The sequence below is a fragment of the Lingula anatina genome, chromosome 1, assembly GCF_051362555.1.
Source record: "Lingula anatina isolate TDL-2025a chromosome 1, LinAna3.0, whole genome shotgun sequence".
In the NCBI taxonomy this organism is placed as follows: Eukaryota; Metazoa; Brachiopoda; class Lingulata; order Lingulida; family Lingulidae; genus Lingula; species Lingula anatina.
The window spans coordinates 38,667,717-38,689,025 of record NC_141767.1 but is presented as its reverse complement, the minus strand read 5'-3'; the positions used below and the strand labels follow the sequence as shown (position 1 = coordinate 38,689,025).

Genomic DNA, 21,309 nt, shown 5'->3' with positions numbered 1-21,309 from the left:
ATCAGAATTGACAGCATCCTATTTTGTGCATTAATACTTTGTGCTTTTCTTAAGATGTGACTTATGGGCCTGAAAGACCTTTGAGAGGGTCAGTCTGTAAATTTCCCTTGGGTATCACTAAGCTAAGTTCAGAGTTATAAAGTCATTTGCCTAATTAATAGGTAATTAAATGAGATTACATAAAGCACAGTTGTTGATATTTCCCTGTAAACTCCCAAAGATTAAGCCAGTCTGCTAGATTAATAATAAGGAAGCAGTGATAATTATGCAGGTAAATTTTGCAATATCTCTGAGTCCACTCCTGTTATTGACCATGTTACCTGTTGTGCATGATTAAAATTCAGTGTTGACTGACAGTGCTATTATAAGGATTATTTATTATTGCATCAAAATTGACAAAATTACCTATTTTGCATCTTTATTTTCTGTTTTTGTCTGTACATTTGACAGCTTTGCTGCCTTGTTTATTTAAGTTTTACACTTTATCCTCGCCTTTGCTGCATAATATTAAACTTAAATTGCAATGTCAAAGTGGAAGAGTATGGCAAAATTTCAAGTCTTGGTCAGGCCTTGAGGGAAAAATTGAAATTTCATGCTGATGAACATGAAACGCAAAACCATTGGCATAAATTATTTTTTAGTACAGATATCCTTTTTCAAAAACTTTCTACTATATATAATTCGATATTATCAACATATTCTACTATAAAAAAGGGATCTGTTTGCAAATTAAAATGGCAAACGTGATACTCCTGTGGAAGAATCAATACATAAATGCCTTATTAAGAATGTGTGAGAAAGGCTGAAAAACACCTACCATTCAATTTCTGAAACATTGGATCTAAATCTACATGTACATTTTGCAATTCATTTTCCAAGTAAATCCGCACTGAATATAAGCCTGACAGTATATGTTACACTTGCCAGAAAATTAACTTGGTCACTTACCAAAAACAACCCAAAAGTGTCTTATAAACGCCTGGAGGAGACGTGTTATTGTGTTAACCTGATTGCAGTCAGCGAGAGCCCCGGCAGAGTTGGGTCGATCCAAGTAGACCGATGTTGTCTACGGGAATGGGGCCTAAGTTACTTACAGTTACTAAATAAACTCATAAAAGATGCATGTTTAAGTGACCTTAGTATATCAGTATGCTTTATTGACCATTGATGTGAAAATATTGTTGTAAACAATGCAATTATGGCCCATTCAAAATCATTAAGCCGCGCACACGTGTTTGCGTGATAGTTCAGAAAAATAGGTTAACTAAAAACGGAAACCTATGTAGGTCAGTCGCCATGCGCAGAATGGCAGTAAACACTCAATTACTACAATAAGTCAACATGAGCCAAGATCGATCTTCATATCAAACATCCAGTAGTGCGACAACTGGTACTTTGAGCTCAATGGAGACAGTGCCAACACAGGAAGTAGATGGCTGTTTTGGGACGTTTAGCGATGGAGATGAAGACATCCCCGTGTGGGGTCGTCTTTTCCCGCTCGGATCTAGTTTTGTTGCACATGGTGAGAAGTGATCCACGTGCTTAAAAAGAGCTTGTCAGTGTCAGTTAAAACGTTTGGTAGCCATTAAAGCAAGTCATTTAATATGGGAAACTGTAACTGGGTAAACTGTGCATTAATTACAGCTAACACGTACGTACATTAATGAGTTCAGAGAAAGGAATCGGACCACACAGTAGTGCATTCAGATGATTCATTCAGTGAAAATTAAGTGGCGTACTCGTATAAGCTACTCTTTCCCCCTCGTCATTTTAAAGTAGATTTATAATGCAGGTCGCACCTCATTGCCCATTATAACTTACTCTTTAATTTAACTTCATACTGACAAATGTATGTACAAGTATATATGTTGCAAAGCGACACTTGACTTACATGTAGTAACTGTGACCTTTCTATTCAGATCTTACCAAAGAAGAGTACACATTTGGCAGGGCAGACTCCTGTGATTTCATCTTCCCAAATGTCAAAGGGAAATGTCAGTCATACAGAACATACAGCTCGATCCACTTCAAGATATTTAGGGTAGGTAGAAGCTGTCACACTGTCAATCTGTTTCAATCCAGTTTAGTTCATGTATGCCAGAATTATTAAATTTTATATTATACGAACTACTAACGGTACTTTGTAAATTCTTAAACTAGTAATTGTATTTAAGAAAATCAATTATAATTAAACAACATTTGCTGGATATGTAGTAAATACCAAAAGCTTACTGATACACATTTATTTCTGCAGCATTTATTTGCAAGAAATTACACTTCGAACATGTAGTACGATTTAAATAATTGGATGTACTAGTTTATGTACTTGCCTACAACTTAATTCTACAGCATATCAGCATTTTAAAGATTAATGATAACATTATGATTTAGTATTTAGAAAATATATTTTAATCTGAATTGTACAGTAGAATTTTACAGTAATAATGTTTTATTTTCAGCAACAAACCAGTACAGGGGTTTTTATATTCCTAGAAGACACAAGCAGCAATGGAACTTTTGTCAATGGAAGTAAAGTTGGTAGGCTATGTTTATAGTTGGGTGTTAATTTTTCATTTCTGTCAGGATATAAGGATGCAGCACCTACCAGCACAGATGTTTTATTCATTACTTACGAATTTTGGCAGGGCAAGGTAGTTTTTAAGCTACAGCTAGTACACAATAAACATTGGACCTTTCTCTTTTGAAAATTTAATTTTCCTAGAAATTGCTACATCATTTTATCCTCAATCTCTTAATTGGAGGTTTACCATAAATGGTATCCAAAACCACAGAATTAATATCCATAAACCAATTTTTTAGTTACTTTTTTTATGTCACTCTATTAATTTCTCAATGTTAAGTGGATAATTAATAGATTGCCCAAGAATTGGACTTTTTTGGCAAGTCTCTATCAATGCATCCATCAAAGCAGAAATGTTCCAGCTTTGATGGTTTGTTGAGCATTATGATAAGCAATTTAAACCTTTTTTTATTAACTGAAAGAAAATAAAAGGATCTTTCAAAATGTGCTACACACCTTTGTATATCTATAAATATTTGTCTCTTCAGGAAAAGGAAACAAACAGGTGCTTAGTAATAATGATGAAATTGCATTATCTGTGGCCAGGAACAAAGGTGAGCAAAGTGATGGTAACATTTTTTTCCTCTTGCCTTAAGCTTTATGGTGCTTCTAATCACGATAAAAATCAAATTCTGTTTTAAAGCAAATACTGCTGCCATTGCCAATTTTTTGTATTGGCAATTCTGCTATGCTGTCTATTAAAATGTCTGATTGGTAATCTTTTCAAAATATCATTGCGATTAAATTTTAGTTATGTTTTTACAGCTTACATATATATGGATGCAAACAACAATGATGATAACAATTTCCCAGAGTCCCTTAGAGAGAAGTATACTATTACCAAAGTATTAGGCAGGTAAGGAAGAAAGTTCCTGTTCTGATGGGAGATACATAAAGCAGTTAAAGACCACTTGTGAAGATTAGTTCTTTTCTGTAGCTAGGTGAAAGATTGGCATGGCCTGCTACCATGGTTTTGAATGGCATTTATATCTACATGTAAAGTAGAGTGTACAGTATATGTTCTCTAACTCAAAATAAAAAAAAACGATGATATTTTGCTGTTATGACAGGGGTGCTGCTGGTGAAGTGCGTCTTGCCTTTGAAAAAGGCACATGCAAGACATGGGCCATCAAAATCATACAGAAGAGAAGATTTTCCATTGGTGGCAAGAATGAGTTGGTAATAGATTTCCACAAAATTTCTCAGGAAAATATATACAAACATTAACAAAGAAGGACATACAATTGTTTTAATAAATACTAATCACATTGATGTTAGTTTTACAGTAAGGTGTTTTAACCATTGATGTTAATTTATTTTTCAGAATCTTGAAAAGCAAGTGATCAATGAAGTTAATATTTTAAAGGGATTAAAACATGTGAGTATTCTTGTTTTTATACACATACTTTATGAAGTGTGTTTATGTATGTTATGTGATTTCAAAAATATGATATTTCACTACAGGAAATTGCTATCCTTGTATGAAGATTTTAATTGATTTTTTCTTTTGCATGAAATAAGATTGCCTAGTTAAAGTGTATTGTGAACATGAAAAAAATTTGAAATTTAATCACAATTTTTGCTTGAATTTTTGTAGCCATGTATTATATCCATAGAAGATGTGATAGATACACCTGAGTGTGTTTACATAGTATTAGAGCTGTAAGTATTGCATAATATTATATTTTGCACTTTATAATACTGAACATTAATACTTAAAGGGATAATAACTCTTCGTATGAAATCTGTATTTCACAATAAAAACATTGTGAGTGACTCATAAAAATATAATATATTCTGTTTTCCCACAAAAACGGCTGTTATAGCTATTATTCTGATATCTGAGCTTGTCTTTTGACCACGTGACCTCCATTGATGGCTATACTATGTTAAAATCTCTTAAGAGATTTTAACAAAAAACCAAACTTTTTAGAAAAAAACCAGGGACTAACTTTGAATGTAAAAATGGATTCATTAACCATTGGTAAGTATGGGAAAATTGTTGTTTACTCCAGGAAAATTCATTTTTTGGCCGAAACGAAGAGTTATTATCACTTTAATGATTTTTAATATAAATTACATCTTCAAAGAATAGTACTTTAGTAAAAAAATGAATTGTTTATTAATTATGAAGAATTATAATGCATTTGAATATTTTCTTTTTAGGGTTGAAGGTGGGGAACTTTTTGACAGAGTTGTCAGCAAAGGTTTCTTTGAGGAAAATATTGCAAAATTACTCTTCCACCAAATGCTGTTAGCAGTCAAGGTAACAGCTATTTCATTAACCTAAATTATGCACTTCAGATTTAAATCAGAATCCTTGAATTTCCAACCGCTTTCATACATTTATTCCAATGTCTAGTTTTAAAATGTAAGATATAATTATCTCAAAATGTATTTTTATGTACAGACACAGATGTGTCTGTACATATTGCCATCACCTGCGTCTGTCGTCGCCGTCGCCGATCATGTCGCCGTCGCCGTGCACTTTCAGCGTTAACACCATAAGTGGAAGACAGTTTTACTTTTTGGCTTTATATTTACAGAGCTGATGAATATTCATAAAACACAGGTCAAGTTCGAAAATCAGCATGATCGGGCCATTATTGTAGAATTTATGCTGTTTTTTCACTTTTCAGCATATATGCAACACTGTTAACACATTTCAAGGAAAACTGATAGGCCTGTTGTAATGAAACTCACAGGAGTAATCAATCTTACTAAAAAGCAGATCAAGTTCGAAAATCGGCATGATCGGGCCACTATTTTAGTAGTTATGCTGTTTTTTCACTTTTCAGCATATATGCAACACTGTTAACACATTTCAAGGAAAACCCATAGGCCTGTTGTAATGAAACTCACAGGAGTAATCAATCTTACTAAAACGCAGGTCAAGTTCGAAAATCAGCATAATCGGACCATTATTTTATAAGTTATGCTGTTTTTTCACATTTCCTCAGATTCAATTCTTAGGCATGTTAACAGTCTCATTATTTAATTAATAAGATATGTAAAAGTGTTTGTTTGACATTTCCTGCATCTTTACAACATTGTTAGTTGATTACATAAAAATGATGGTAAACTTGTAATCGTGTATTGTGTAATAAGGTGTCAAAAATGGAAATAAACTCATATCATTGCAGTTTGTAAGATTCAATCATTCACTATGTTCAGAAACTCAGAATGGAGGAAATTGGACATTTGACACTGTTCTATTGATATTTTTCACATCTCATCAATTTTCTTAGTTGATCATATAAAAATGGCAGTAAACTGTTAATTTTGTTTTATGTTAAAAAAGTGTTAAAAATGGAAATAAACCCATTTCAGAATAGTGCTGTCTTGTTTCACATTTCCTCAGATTCAATTCTTAGGCATGTTAACAGTCTCATTATTTATTAATAAGATATGTAAAAGTGTTTGTTTGACATTTCCTGCATCTTTACAACATTGTTAGTTGATTACGTAAAAATGATGGTAAACTTGTAATCGTGTATTGTGTAATAAGGTGTCAAAAATGGAAATAAACTCATATCATTGCAGTTTGTAAGATTCAATCATTCACTATGTTCAGAAACTCAGAATGGAGGAAATTGGACATTTGACACTGTTCTATTGATATTTTTCACATCTCATCAATTTTCTTAGTTGATCATATAAAAATGGCAGTAAACTGTTAATTTTGTTTTATGTTAAAAAAGTGTTAAAAATGGAAAAAAAAAACATTTCAGAACAGTGCTGTCTTGTTTTTTGACGTGTTACCTGTTGTGCAAAATTAAAATTTAATGTTGACTGTGCAGTTAAACATAATGTATTATTGCGTCAGAATTGGTAGTCTCCTATTTTGTGCATTATTGTTTTGTGCTTTTCTTAAGTTGTGACTTATGGGCCTGAAAGACCTTTGAGAGGGTTAGTCTGTAAATTTCCCTTGGGTATCACTTAGCTAATTTCAGTGTTATAAAATAATTTGCCTAATTGATTGGCCATTAAATGAGATTACATAAAGCACCCTTGTTGATATTTCCCTGTAAACTCCCAAAGGTAAAGCTCTCTGCTAGATTAATAATAAGGAAGCAGTGATAATTATGCAGGTAAATTTTGTTTAATATTGCAGATAAGTTTTATATATATATATATATATATATCAAACTCAAAGATTAAAAGTTGGAATAGCAGCTTCATTGGAATTATTTTTACCTCTGCCAAGGAGGTTATATTTTCACCCCTGTTTGTCTGTCATCAACATAACTCAAAAAGTTATGGACTGATTTTGCTGAAATTTTCAGGAACTGTCAGAAGTGGGCCAAAGAGGACAATAATCAATAAAAATCAACAATTGCTGCCTTGTTAATTTTTTCTCAATCACTGGGCCGGCATTTGTGACTTTAATTAACTTCCATCCACCTGAGGCTCTGCTCATTTTCTGTATTTCCACATAAGCAGTTATGTTTTTTATGTCTTTAAACATTATGTTATATTATTTTGTGCACTGTCATCACTTTGGTCTCTCATGGTCCTGAAACTGTAATCTTATTGAAGGGGTGGATTGAGACCATCTTCTGGGTCTTCCGTAAGACAGTCAGGTTATTAAGTTTATATTGACTGGTATCTATTTTTTTTCTGTTGGAAGACCATCAAAATGGAGGATGGATCAACATAGATACTTTGGAATACTGTCAGAAAGTATCTCTGGATCTGCTCCTGTTATTGACCATGTTACCTGTTGTGCATGATTAAAAATCACTGTTGACAGACTGTGCTATTATAAGCATTATTTATTATTGCATCAAAATTGACAAATTGACCTATTTTGCATCTTTTTTTCCTGTTTTTTGTCTGTACATTTGACAGCTTTGCTGCCTTGTTCTACAGTAATGATCAAATTTGATGATATTATTGAAAAAAATGCATAGGTATTGTCCTTGTCTCTTGTAGAGAATTAGAAGGAAATCTTTATTTATTTCAGTATCTCCATGACCAAGGTATAACACATAGAGATTTAAAGGTATGTCAGATTTAATGTACTGTTATTCATCTGTCTTGTTGTACAATCCAGTATTGCAGTAACAATAATGGTATGATTGAATAGAGATTAAAGCGGCTGCATTTGTAAATCTACTAAATTTGAAGATAAGATTTTCTTTTGTGACACCTTCACATAGAATTAAATTTACATATTTTTTCCACTTATGTAATTCAGCCTGAAAACATCTTGCTGGCAACTGATGAAAATGAAACTTTGGTGAAGGTAATGTTGGATATGAATATCAAAAAGTATACTAAAATTTAATGTGTACTTTAAGTACAGATGTAATAATGTTATATGAAAACATCTTGGCAAGCCATGAGTATATGGACACGGCATTGTTTGGTTATGTAAAGTAGACCCTGATAGCATACTTTCTCTTATATGCTACCAATCAGAACAATCAGTGCATTTTCTGGAAATGAAGAGAGAAACTACACAGGCTTGATGTACCAGGAAAGTATATGTGAGTGAAGAAAGGTATAAAAAAATTTTTGACAATAGTACATCTTTTATGTTATGACTCATTTTAAATATTGTTAATTTTAGGTGACAGACTTTGGATTGTCAAAATTCGTTGATGCCAATACAATGATGAAAACCTTCTGTGGAACACCAAACTACTTAGCACCAGAAATTCTTGAGACTCAGGGGCATGGGAAATATACAAATGCCATTGACTGCTGGAGTCTAGGGGTCATTCTGTTTATATGGTAAGCTTGTTTAATTTCTAAATTTTGATTAACCAGAAACCAAGAACAATTTGTTATTCCAAACTGCCATTTTTATTTTTTTTTACTTTTTATCTCATAATTTATAGTGTTTTAAGAAACCCATTTGCTGCTGTTACAAAAGCAAATTATAAACATTACAATCCAGATGTAATTTGATGTTAAAATATTGAAATATAGCTCTGTTAAAAATTGTTCCATAATTCGTTGTTCTATTTGCTGTAACAGTAACAGTTCAATCTCTCCTTAATAAATGTCCTCTGTTCTCAGATATCAATTTGACCCTTTCACAATTTCTCTTTGAACATTCTTAACAAATTGTCTTACACTTGTTTAAAATTTATCTTGGATTAATTTTCAGTCTGGTTGGTTACCCACCCTTTGGGGATGTGAACAAGGATGTGCCTTTAGCAAAACAGATCATGCGAGGCATGTACTCCTTTCCTGCTATCTACTGGAAGGATGTGTCATCTGAGGCAAAAGATCTGGTGAAACAACTATTGACAGTGAATCCTGAGAAAAGGGCAACTGTAGAACAAGCATTAAATCATTCATGGTTCCAGGTAATATCTGCTTCTTTTTTCCAGTACGCTCTTTCAATTTTTGACTATCATTACTTTTATTGTATATGGATTTTTTATTGATACATTTTATAGGATTTAATGATCAATTTAAGTCTAAGACTCTGTTTCTGCTGTCAGTATCACACAAAGTAAATAAGATTTATTGTTAAATATTGATGTGAGATGCTTTGATAGCTTAACTTTATCTAAAGAATACCATCTCTGAGTCAATTATGGATTTTCTTTACTTTCAGGATGATGAAATGTTAAAAAAGGTGCATGACATCATGTATCCAACTGGTAACAGTGTTATGCTGCCTCCCAAGAATCCTGCAACGGTATGTGGAACTTCTGATGCTATAACAAGCAAGTCTTAAGTTTTCATCTAAAACTTGTTTTGGTAATGGACATGTATTTCCATTTAAAAAACAACCATGATAAAGAATTGATTATAAGAAAAAGGTAATATTAAATTTATATGAATTGAATTGGATAACTAAAATTTAATTAAAAAGTGTGAAAGAAGACCCTTAGTCCACACTGTAATGTCACTATGTGTTTGCTTTTGCTTTCAATGTTTTATGAATTCATGGTTATATTCATGGTTATATTTCAATCTAGCCAAAGAAAAGGCCCCCAGTTGCAGAAGAATCAAGCAGGAAAAGAACAAAAATCTCTCCATGATACTTACCAAAAAAAAAAAAAAGGAAGACAAACGGTGCAATTGGATAAGTAAAAGCTAGCATATGCAATATTGAATAGTTTCAGTCATTAAGTGAACGTTTTCTGATTCAGACCCACAGATCTGGAAAAGCATGACTGGAAGTGTTCAAATACTAAACTTTTTGTGTTGTAAAGCTAGTAGAAGTATAGTTTGTAATATGCATGCTATCTGGTTTTAGAGTAAACAGCTGTCTGAAGAGTTTCATCTTGGAGGACATGTGATCATTTGCCATACGTAGTTATAACCATATAATGTATTAGACCTTAATATTAAAGCAAAAATTAAGTGTCCTGGAAATTCAAGCAGTTTTTCTTTTATCGCCAAGTACATACACCATATACATAACTGTTGTGAAAATTATGATCTATAAATATGCTTTTGGGCTCTTAATGTTTAATTTTTGCCATCACAAGTGAAAATCAGCTTGACGAGTGGCCCAAAAATTAGTTACTGAGAACTGAAAATTCAGCTTACAGATTAGAAATTTCAATTGTCAGCAGTATTGGATATGGAAAACCTTGCTGATTAAGAGAAAAGTGTTGAAATCTGCAATTTTTTTTCTTCTTGTAGTAGACAACGCATGTAAATAGCAAAAATAGTACATTTTGTGTTGACCATTTTGAATATCATTCCTTAAAATAAATGTTTATTTTGCTTATAAAGTTGATTTTGTGTTTTCATCCTCAAAATGATAATCCTGACAAGCTTCTAATGAAAAACATCCACCCTGCCCGATTCACTAGTGCTATCATTCATTCACCTCATGCTGAGGAACAACAATTGTTGGTTATCATCACATAAACTACCAGTAGTGTACGGGAAAGGCAAGTTTCTAGTGTGCTCTGAACTTGGGCTGGTAAAACTATATTTAAACTTAGGATATGCCAATATCCATTGAATTTTTCTTAATGTGAAGAATGTAATATATTGCATATGTGGAAAAGATAAAACTTTATCTAAAGGCGGCAAGTTTTATAATATTGCATAACTGAGATGTAACATGCATAAGAACTATATGAAAAAATACATCAATGTTTAAGAACTATATGAAGAAATCTATCATTAAGGCTTATAATAATGAGAAACATCTGTGAATTTTAGCTGGGACAACTGAAGTTCAAGGGATAATCTGAAAATATTTGGATGCAGTGTTTTGAGTTAAGTACTGGTATAAGATACAAAAGAAAAAGCTTTGGAGGTAGAACTAACAAGTAACAAAGGATTATTATTACTGGCCTTTAAACACTTAAATTTTCAAAAAGAAAAAATTTGCTGATTTCCAAAATTTACTGGTTCAATTTACATTATTTTATACTAATAATTGCTCACTTTACTTATCAGATAAACATTTGGTTCACATGCAGGCTCTTCTTTGATATCTGTGAGGAAAATTTTACCTGCACTTTCTTTGACAAATTGAACAAAAAGTTAACCAGCATCTTACAAACAGTGATATTAATGTTAATTTTCTAAAAAGTGTTATTTATGTTGATTTTTTAAAAAGTTCTTAATTCATTGTCACTTGATTATTTATAACAACACTAAATGTATTTACAATGCAAACTCAAATTTATTACTTAAATATACAAAATACACAAGTTAATATTGTACAAATTGGAGTCCATCTGTTTCTGAGAGTGAACAAATATTTCCCATTTTACTGAAAGATATTAATGCTGAACAAAGAAAAGAACAAATGTGTAAGAAAGCATTTTTTTCATTCAATGCTACCTTTCACATGTCCAATACACATGATTTTATTGTAACAAAAGTTAAACTGATATGTACAGTAAGGAATAATAAACATACTTTGTTACAAAAAGCCACCGTCAACCATGAGATTTAACAAAATATTGGCAATGATTGGCAATACAGCTAAGAGCAAAGGCTGATACAAAACTTAATCCGTCATGCATGAAAAAAGCAGAAAATTAATTCCCAACTTCAAAGTGATTGCAACAGTACTTGAATGCCCAGTAATACTTATGCTCTTATCTTTGTCTCCTTAACACAGCTTCCTTTCTTAGTGGGAATATGCTCAGGTTCTGGCTTAATTTGTGCTTCAACTTTGTGCTAGGCCATTTGTGCACGGAATTAACTTACGAGAGCAAATAAGTCCATGATTGTAAAAAAACTCTATCTACAGTTTCATCTAATAATGGTAATAATAATAATAATTTATTGCACAGAAAACTGCATACTTATACTGTCCAGTCAAGTGCTATATATTCTCATAAGAAGTGTAGATAAGTATAACACACTATCTACCTAATAAATACATCTATGTTACATTTACAGTGACCATACAGTACAAAAATAATTTCAAATATGTAGGAAAACATTTTTACAACATCACTAGTACATAAGACATGCCCTAGATCTTCATATCACTGTTTTACACTGTCATTAAAATGTATTGGTTTATGGCTCCTTAAGAAATAGAAAAATTAGTGCTTTTGTTCCACTGATTAAAAGTTTTACGCATACACAATGCAATAAGTTTTAATATGACATCCCTTTCGCTTCTAGTCAAAAGTCCATATTAATGTTCAGTTTTGGAATTTTTCAGATAATTTTTAAAAAATAAGAATGGGCAGCTTGGGGACTGCTTAAGAATTTGACAGATCTCCCCCAGAAAAGAGGACAGCAAGTAAACAGTGAGTAAGATGTAACCACCAAAAGCAAAATCACACACTTTAAAATAATTTCAAGGGCCACCATTTTGTGCTTTAATTACTTGAAACCTAGTTGGATTGTTGGTTACATGAAAATTGTAATTTTCTCTTTGTAGACTTAGTTTGTGGCTTGACTAAAATGGAGTGTTTTTGTCATTCTTTTCTGAGTCATGCAAACAAATTATAACTTAGGTGTCTGAGGTAGTGCTGACAATGAATGAAGACATAACATATACTAGCACTTAACTATAAGATATGAGTATTTTTGCAAGTTTGGATCTCTAAGACCGGGCCAAACTGGAAGATCATATTTACATTAAAAAAGATTGATATTAATGTGTCCTACCTGTTACTAATGCTTAGATATATATTTATAAAATTGTGACTTTGGTTATAAATAGAATATTGCCCATATAGGTTATTATCATTATAATAATGCTGACAAAGAGAGGGTGAGTGACCTCATCTGTATGGGAAATGTCAAAATCAGCAAACCACAGTCCGTTGCTTTATATATGTTGCTTGCTGTCAAGCCACATCCTTACAGGAGTTGGTCTGTTTTAATACAAACATTGTATTGAACAGCAAATGCCTTTATGTTTTGAAAGTATCGGTGGTTGAAATCATTCATTTGTTACACGTATAAAATTGAATTCACTTATCTATCATATTTACTACCAGATTTTTAGAAAATCACATAAATAATTATATCACACACAGTTGTCTTTCTATTATAAAATCATATATTAAAAAGCCACTAAATATGTATATACACAATAAAAAAGAGGCTTTTCTGAACAAAACTGGCAGTAGCAAACTGTTGCCACCAGCTGTACTATTTACACTGAACAGTGAAACTCATCTCTTTCCTTCTTTAATACACACCACACACAATTTGATATGTACATACATAAAAAACCACAGAGACTGAAAACTGAACTTGCCATTCGATGTTACAGTCAATGTCAGACTGCAGGCCTCTCTGCACAAGTCTTACATCCACACCTCCTTACCACCTGTATGTGCTCAACGTGTGAGCTGCCATCTTTACAGAACACACGGATTTTGCGGTTCTTGATTTTGACTGGAGTGCAGCAGCTATTCCCACACGCCCCCGTGCAAAACTTTTGCTTGATTTTCTTGCGTGACTTACAGCCCGTGACTGGATTCGTGTACTCGGAGACCTGTTTCACTGCTTTGCATTTTGTTTCTGAAATAATCAGAACATGGGTCAAATACACAATGTGTTAAGGCTGCTGTAGAGAGAAGCAACCTCCCCTTGTTTGGTTATGCTTTTTGTGGTAGTTCTTGTTGATGTTAAGAGTCCCCCTCAACAACGTTTACAGCCACATTTCCGAACCACGTGCATGTCTCGCACATAGTTGCGACCATCAGCACAAAATACTCGTATTTTCCGTGTCTTAATTTTTCTGGGTTGGCAACAGTATGATCCACAATTTCCAGTACACCGTTTGTGTTTCACTTTTGACCGCGATTTGCAGTCTGTTTCTGGATCGGTGTAGTGATCATAAAATGCCTCAGCATTACATGAGGGTGCTGGAACGAGACAAAAACAAGGAGGGAAAAGGGTTAAAATGATAACTAAAGTACCAGCAGCTATCCAAATAAATAAAAGGTGAAAAAGTTTTGAACCCAAGAAGTGACCTATGATATACTAAGAATATTAAAAGCATTACTCAAGTTTGCACCAAGCTACAACTAACAGTAACAATAAAAAGTCGAGTACCAGCACTTCAGTGAAACCTTTTGCCAAATTACACATATACTAACTCTAAGCACAGATAAAGATAAACCAGAATCTCTTTCACCAACAAATATAATTATGCATCAGTTGGCAACATACTGTAAAAAGATGTTACAAAGAGGTTAGAAATGATTAGAATTGCGTATTTCCTTTTAGGAAGTGCAATTATAAGAGAAGATGTGTTGCTCAAGTTTTTGAATTTAGTGCAAATCAAGGAAATGTTACGTGTTAAGCCAATGCAGTGTATATACACAACATTGGTCAAATTAAAGTCTTTCAAGAACATTTGCCAGATACAAGAAAATGTATGCTTTTTCACAGAAGTGCTTGGATACAATATGGTCAGTAGACAGAAACTTAATTAATATCAGAATTAATATCTCCATGCTATGTTAAACAGAAAAGTGACTCTAAATCAAACTACAAACTAAATTACACAGTGGCAGCTGAAATCAAAGATGTGCATCTTAAAAATAATGCAAGTGCTTGAAGATGAAACACTGTTAAAAAAAGATACAGAGAAACTCCGCCTAGTGGTCCCGCAGTACACACTCACCTTCATCACATAAAGTCCCAGACCATCCTTTATGGCAGTTACACTTAAAGCTCATCCCCTTCAAGGGCTGACACTTGCCATGCTTGCACATGTTAGGCACACAAGGGTCTGGATTGTCATGTGCCGGGCACCCTGGGGTAACTTTGTTCTGGACCAAATCTTTGGTAGTTACAAAGTCGATGAGGCGGCCATTGATGTAAACTTTCCTGTAGCAACCTAGAAATTTACAATTGGATAGTTATGTTTTGACTACATGTAAAAATAAATTCTTCTGAAATTTGAAGTGCTTAAATGTTTAAGATAAAAATGCTGAAGGCATGAATTCTAGTGAAACAGAAGAACAATATAGAGATCCGAATATTTCTTCTTCTTAAAAAGCACTGCATGCATGATTTATACATTATGTTGGCACCAAGTGCACTTCTACTATAACTATCACTGTATGTACCTTCAAAACTAGACCCATTCCTGATGTGCCATTTCTTGAATGCTCTGCTGTTGACCTCTGGTGGCAGCCCTCCCAAATAGAGGGGCTCGTCTAATGTGAACTTGTTTTTATCCCCATCATTCAAAATAAACCTGGATTGACCATGGTCAATTCTCATGGTGAAATTCTTATTAATGATCAACATCTCCACTATGTGGAAGTCTCCATCATTAATGGTCTCATAGCTGTACATTGTGGACACTGGGTAGTTGCCTATGTCAAAGCTTGTTCGCAGACGACCCCTGAAGATCTCCACGGCAACATGCTGGTCCAACCCATGGTAGAGTAGAACACCACTCATGCCTCTTGTTGCAAAGACGATTGTGATGTTTGCCATGGGCTTCGTAACCAGAGCTGGGAATTGGATATACGAGTCCTTCTGTTTGAAGCTGATGCTGGTTAACTTTTCACATTTCTTGCCATCAAAACCTTAAAAGAAATACATCAATCTTGTTTGATGAAAGCAGCACGTTGAAACTGAACATGAAGTCTGCATTTTTACTTTTTTCAACTATATAAAAACAGCTAATGTATTGTAAATCATAAATAACATATATAGGAAAAGGATAAAAATTATTTTCATAGAAGCTGCTGCCCTTTATCAATATTAGGATACTTTTTACATAGGTTAAAAAACAAGAATTGCTTCTTAAGAAACTGTCTAATAGTTAATATCTTTGAGACATGATGTTTCTACCCTACATCAAAATATAAACATCATGCCTCACAGGTAAAATTAATTTTAAGTGTCTCCAGAAATCATTCACTTTTTACCATCTTTACGTAAGTAACAATGCAAAAACCAAATGTCACCAAATTTTGAGTTTAATTTACCTGAAGCACACTTGCACTCGTACTCCTTGGAGCCAGGAGGTTGAAAGCAAATTCCGTTGTTCTTACAGTCATGATTCAGGCAGGCGCTGCTCTGTGGATACACGTTCTGTTCCAATGGCGGTAGCTCACAAAACGTTCCAGTATACCCAGCGCGACACATGCAGGAATAACTGTTAAGGCCATCGACACATGTGGCACCATTTTGACAGATATTGGAAGGACAGTCATTGATGTTCTCAGAGCAGTTTTTACCAGAGTAACCCAGTGGGCATATACACCTGAAATTCAGTTTATTAAATTTACTATACAGGTAAAGAGGTTTTCATATATATATATATATATATATATATATATATACACCCCTATTTAATTTAATATACGTGTACCAAGTGGTATTTATTCATGGTGTTCATAATCTAGTTTGCATATGTTAACAAGTTTGTTTAAAGATGGCATACCAAAAAAACTAGACATTAAATTAGTTAATATCAAATTGTGTATTTCCAAACTATGTAGATGTGTCCATACCTGTAGTCTACCTCAAGATCTTTACACATGGCACCATTCTGACAGGGATTGTAATCATCACAAAAGTTGATTTTCTTTTCACAGTAACGACCTGAAAAATAAAATATACAGTAGACACCAAGGAACATATTTTTATAACATACACTCTATCTTCAGATTGCTTGGGACATTTTATAAAACCTTTTTTATTAGCAATTCATATACTAGATCCTTTTTGCAGTAGTTTTTATCAGATACTATGTATACTTAAAGCAAATGATAACACTGATTTTAAAATCTTTGCAAAAAGTCTGATTTCCCATTATTTACTAAATAAGGCAAAACTAACCGGAATAACCCAGGGGACAGAAGCACTTGTACTCTTCAACCATATCTACACATGTTGAGTTGTTTGTACAGTCGTTCACCACACAGTCGTTGATATTAGTCTCACAGCGATCTCCTTCAAATCCACGTGCACACTGACAGCTAAGAATGGATAGAACAGGAATAAAATTGTATACAAATTCAAGAATGCACTTTCCGTTTGATTACAAAAAAAGATAATTTGTTATGGTTTATGTTTGATTGCGATAGTTGATTACAGTTTGACTGTTAAACAATATGATCTCTTTTTGCTTAAACAGAGGATTGAATGTCTAAGGCCAACATTTCAGTAATACATGCCCATACCTAAACCTGCCATACTTGTCCAAGACCTTACAACTGCCTCCATTGGCACACGGATTTCCAAAGCAGGCATCTATCTCCTGTTCACAGTTCTTGCCATGGAAACCTTGAGGACATGTGCACTTGTAGTCATTAAATCCTCTTAACTCACACTGTGCTCCATTTTTGCAAGGGTATGTGTAACAAATGTTGCACTTAGAAAGCACATGGGGGTCAGGATTTTCTGCAAAAGAAAAAATAGAGCATTCAAGTCAGCATTTTCTTGAAGGAATGGACAGCCATTTGTTATTGTAAAATAAGAAAATAATCTGAATTTGTAACAGTAATTCAGAGATCAAGCTTCTACTAATTTCTGTTACCTAATATACATTATGAGGTAAATAATTCTTACTTTTCTTTCATTAATATTGCTATAAAGTTTTAACTATCAAAGCCTTGTCATTTCATGCAAAAACTCACCTAAACACTCAAAATCTCTTGGCTGAGATGTCAAGACCAGTTTGTTCTTCATTCTGTTAGGACCAGCACAGGAAGCAATACCTGGTTCTATGTATTCCTTTTTGATCCAGTCACTAAACCATTTCAGATGACAGTCACAGTACAGAGGGTTGCCACCAATAGCTCTGAAATACACATGTGGATAAATACACATCAGAAAGACGTGAAAAAAAGATCCACTAGAAGACCGAAGAAAATCCATTAACCTTATCAAATTTATAGAAGGAATTAACCATTCCAGTATGGAGTAAGACAGTCTGACTTTAAATAGATTTCAAATGCGGTGCACATCTAAAGAAAATTTCTTTCTACTCAAATGTGGACGCAATGTTAAGCTAAGCAATGTTTTTTTAAAGCAGTACTTACATTTGGGACAGAGCTTTCAAATCATCAAAAGATCCAAAGGGAATTGTTGACAAATCATTTCCATGAAGAGTCCTAAAATTTAAGTGATATATGAGCTAAAAATAAATATTTCAAAAAGAATTATCTACAGTTGACACAGGTAATGCAAAACTTATGAACTGGAAAATAATCTTTCAAAGGAAGGATTAAAACTATGATACTATGGTAATCAAGACAACTAATCAGGACCATATGGTTACTTTTCACTTTTTAATTGGAATGAAAACAAAGACATATTTTCACAAAATGTTGTAGTATTTTTAATTTTGTTACTTACAATATCCTCAGTTTCTTCAGTCCTGCAAAACTGGTGCTTTGGATACATTTTAACTTATTGTAACTTAGAATCCTAAAAAAGTGAAATATATATATTTTTTCATGACTGTTATCAGTTTTTACAAAAAATACATGTTCACTTTCTGGTAATATTTTAAATTATTTTTTTATTTACAGAAGTTTTTCGTTTACATTTTTTGCAGAATGTTTTGAAAATATCTTCAAACCTTGGTACTGGAGACTATTCCTAGCCATGTCACTGAATAAGATGACCAGTCCATCCAGGTCATTACCTAGTGGAAGTTTCAGGGTGAGACTAATACTTTCAGTTAGTCGTTAAACATTCCAGAATCTGATTGATACATATACCTGGCATTGGAGCCTGGATTCAAGCTTCTACTAAACCATAAATAAGATCTTTTTCTACATTATCAGGTACTTACAGTGTTGACAACTCTGTTAAATTTGAAAATGCCGTGTCTGGGAGTGTCAGCAATTCATTATAGCTTAGGTCACTAAAATGTGGAAATATCAATTAGAATTTTGTACAATTAAGATCCTGTCAGGAATGTGGCGTATATACTATACATGTAACTGCATGCTAATACCATAAGGAATGTTTTGTGAATGGTGATTTAAAGCATGCTATTACGATAAAAACAATTACAAGAGTAACTGAAGAAAACAAAATTAAAGAACAAAAATGCATGCTTTAATTAAAATAATCATTTAGAATAAATAAACAAAAGAAAATTAACACAGTGATGTGAAGACAAATACATGCTTTTAGATCGATATGAACTTAAGAGAAATAATATTCATGTAAACAAATTATTGCAAATTAAATATCCACTGCCACAGTTCAGAGTCACATTTGTGGACAAAAGCAAAGCAAATTGTGATATCCCTGCTTACTAGTAATGCTGTCCAAGCAAACTTTCACACTTATTTGTTGCTTTGTTTTTTTGTTTTTTTTTTCCAAGACCATAAACACAATTTTTGAATATTTTTGGTGAAGAAATAAAGGCCACGCAATTAACATAATTATGTTTGATCCTGTTGGTCATCATAAGGTTATGTGTTGTTTTTTTTCAAAGAAAACAGAAAGCAATTTACTGATAGGACAACCTAAATCGTTGCACATGTGCATGATTAAAGGCTGCAGTAGATTTTCAGCTTCATGGTGTGATAGTCACTGTGGTGGGATGAATGATTTTCATGAAATTAACTTTAATTAAGTGTTTTATTTGTTAGAATCTTATGCATGATCTCTTTCCACCAGAAAATTACTTAATCCCAGATCCAAAAACTCAAACAAAAAAAGCATAAAAACAAAACACAGCAAAAACCTAAACACAGCATAAACTGAATTTGCATTTTAACTACAAAGAACCAACCAATGTAAAAGCAGTAAAAAAAAATAATAAAGAAATATCCAAATATCAAAATGATTTGTATAATCAGAATCAGAATAATCTTTTAAGCTCAAATCAGGAAACAAAGCAAACAAAACAAATGGGAAAGTATTGCATAGGAAAAGAATAAAGCAACATTGGAAGGAAAATGAAATAATATGTGCAATGTGCAGGGAACATAGGCAAGTGTGCATGTGCATTGGGTGTCACTGCATCTGATCTACGTGACTTCTTATATATGACGCTGGGAGCTGTGGCAGGGAATACAAGCCAGGGGTTACTTACACTCTAACAAGCCTCTTAAGAGAGCGGATGTAATAAGGTATAGACCGGATATTATTATCATCGAGGTACCTGGATAAAAACATGTGGTTGTGCAAATGCATATATGTCATCACTACCCTCCAAACAGCCATAATATTTCTTTCTTTCTTTTTGTGAGTTTACAGGTGCTAAGAACAAAATTTTCAAATAAAAGATATATGAAACAACCCCTCGTAGATTACTTCATAAGTCTTTAATATGAAAATTGTCAGCTATGTATTTCTTTTCTCAGCAAACTCGATCTTCTGTTATTTATTTTTTTTTTCAACAGTTTGACCCAAATCATTATGCCAAAACATTGAAAAGAAGTGTAAGCAAAATGACACACTTTTCATGCAGTTAGTTTTATGGAGGGAAAACTGAAATTTATGTACAGATAAAGGATACAACATCAAATTAATTATCATAGTGTATATTTTATATAGGGAACCCAATTACCATTTAGAAAGTGCCATGTTCATGCCATTACAAAAAGCAGAAAGTTCAACAGTAGTGACAGTAAACAATACATTTACATACATATAATAAGCTAGACATTCTATATGAAAGAGTGGGATTGTCTTTTCACAAAGTTCTATGCTGATAACTGGAATATTTAGGGTGCATAGAGAGCATGAACTCTGAATAAAATTTCAAAAGAACTTAATAAGCATTAATTATTTCACGAAAAATAACTGAGCTGCTGTTCTGTAGCCTTTAAACTGTAACACATTATTATAATACTTACAGTTCTGTAGTATCAAGTGGTATATCTCTAGGAAGCTCAGATAAGCCTTGTCTACTGCATCTTACAATTGTGCCTTGACATTTGCATTTGGCTGGGCAATGGGAGGTCGGGTCACAGTTACCTTCATTTTCTAAAAATCACAAAGAATGTTAAATATTTTAATGTTTAAAAACTGAATTTTTCAGAACTTACCGGGACCTGACTGGCATAAATCTAGGATCTGCATAAAACATAAGTGGGAAAATCATTAAAACAAATTAACTACAAGGCAAATTATTTTCAAAATAATACTAAGTTTGAACAATTAAACAAATTTGAAACTTAAATGCTAAATGATTCTTTCAAGCAGTTTTATATGAAATGAAATAAAACTTTCATATTGTTAGTTATTTTGGATATTTCAGAACATCCATGCATTCACTTTTTTAGTGCCATTAAATAAAACATTATGTAACATAATTATCTGAAAGTATATCAGGTATACATAAAGAGCCAAAAATAAGGTAACTGAAAAGAACTTGACAA

At 33.0% G+C, this 21,309-nt stretch overlaps 2 protein-coding genes across 4 annotated transcripts in view; one reads left to right on the top strand and one right to left on the bottom strand.

Moving 5' to 3' along the window:
- Positions 1 to 1,232: 1,232 nt before the first annotated feature.
- Positions 1,233 to 9,922, top strand: LOC106155701 (serine/threonine-protein kinase Chk2). Its single transcript, XM_013530662.2, has 15 exons — positions 1,233 to 1,522; positions 1,920 to 2,041; positions 2,460 to 2,538; positions 3,070 to 3,135; positions 3,347 to 3,437; positions 3,652 to 3,760; positions 3,906 to 3,959; positions 4,179 to 4,243; positions 4,748 to 4,847; positions 7,548 to 7,586; positions 7,782 to 7,829; positions 8,157 to 8,320; positions 8,700 to 8,901; positions 9,156 to 9,239; positions 9,523 to 9,922. The coding sequence occupies exons 1-15, from the start codon at positions 1,342 to 1,344 to the stop codon at positions 9,583 to 9,585; spliced, it is 1,467 nt and encodes a 488-aa protein (XP_013386116.1). The 5' UTR covers positions 1,233 to 1,341; the 3' UTR covers positions 9,586 to 9,922.
- A 1,249-nt stretch (positions 9,923 to 11,171) lies between these two features.
- Positions 11,172 to 21,309, bottom strand: part of LOC106155710 (slit homolog 2 protein) — a 58,993-nt gene continuing 48,855 nt past the window's right edge. The window contains exons 24-36 of one of the 3 annotated variants that reach the window (XM_013530676.2): positions 20,785 to 20,914; positions 20,019 to 20,087; positions 18,762 to 18,833; positions 18,320 to 18,391; positions 18,004 to 18,075; positions 17,599 to 17,762; positions 17,143 to 17,362; positions 16,799 to 16,938; positions 16,471 to 16,561; positions 15,943 to 16,220; positions 15,070 to 15,537; positions 14,622 to 14,837; positions 11,172 to 13,510 (exon numbers count right to left, since the gene is read on the bottom strand). In XM_013530676.2, the coding sequence (XP_013386130.2) occupies positions 13,266 to 13,510; positions 14,622 to 14,837; positions 15,070 to 15,537; positions 15,943 to 16,220; positions 16,471 to 16,561; positions 16,799 to 16,938; positions 17,143 to 17,362; positions 17,599 to 17,762; positions 18,004 to 18,075; positions 18,320 to 18,391; positions 18,762 to 18,833; positions 20,019 to 20,087; positions 20,785 to 20,914 (2,237 nt within the window). In that variant the 3' untranslated portion in view covers positions 11,172 to 13,265. Of the gene's footprint in view, positions 13,511 to 13,618; positions 13,858 to 14,621; positions 14,838 to 15,069; positions 15,538 to 15,942; positions 16,221 to 16,470; positions 16,562 to 16,798; positions 16,939 to 17,142; positions 17,363 to 17,598; positions 17,763 to 18,003; positions 18,076 to 18,319; positions 18,392 to 18,761; positions 18,834 to 20,018; positions 20,088 to 20,784; positions 20,915 to 21,309 lie in introns of those variants that run through there. The other 2 variants (XM_013530677.2, XM_013530678.2) reach the window with 2 other exon arrangements.

What these genes read in the sequence shown, in the direction of transcription:
- LOC106155701 (XM_013530662.2), top strand. Translation starts at nt 1,342, where the DNA reads ATGAGCCAAGATCGATCTTCATATCAAACATCCAGTAGTGCGACAACT. An exon ending in GGGGTCATTCTGTTTATATG is followed by an intron (nt 8,321 to 8,699) that starts GTAAGCTTGTTT and finishes ATTAATTTTCAG; the next exon opens with TCTGGTTGGTTACCCACCCT. An exon ending in TAAATCATTCATGGTTCCAG is followed by an intron (nt 8,902 to 9,155) that starts GTAATATCTGCT and finishes CTTTACTTTCAG; the next exon opens with GATGATGAAATGTTAAAAAA.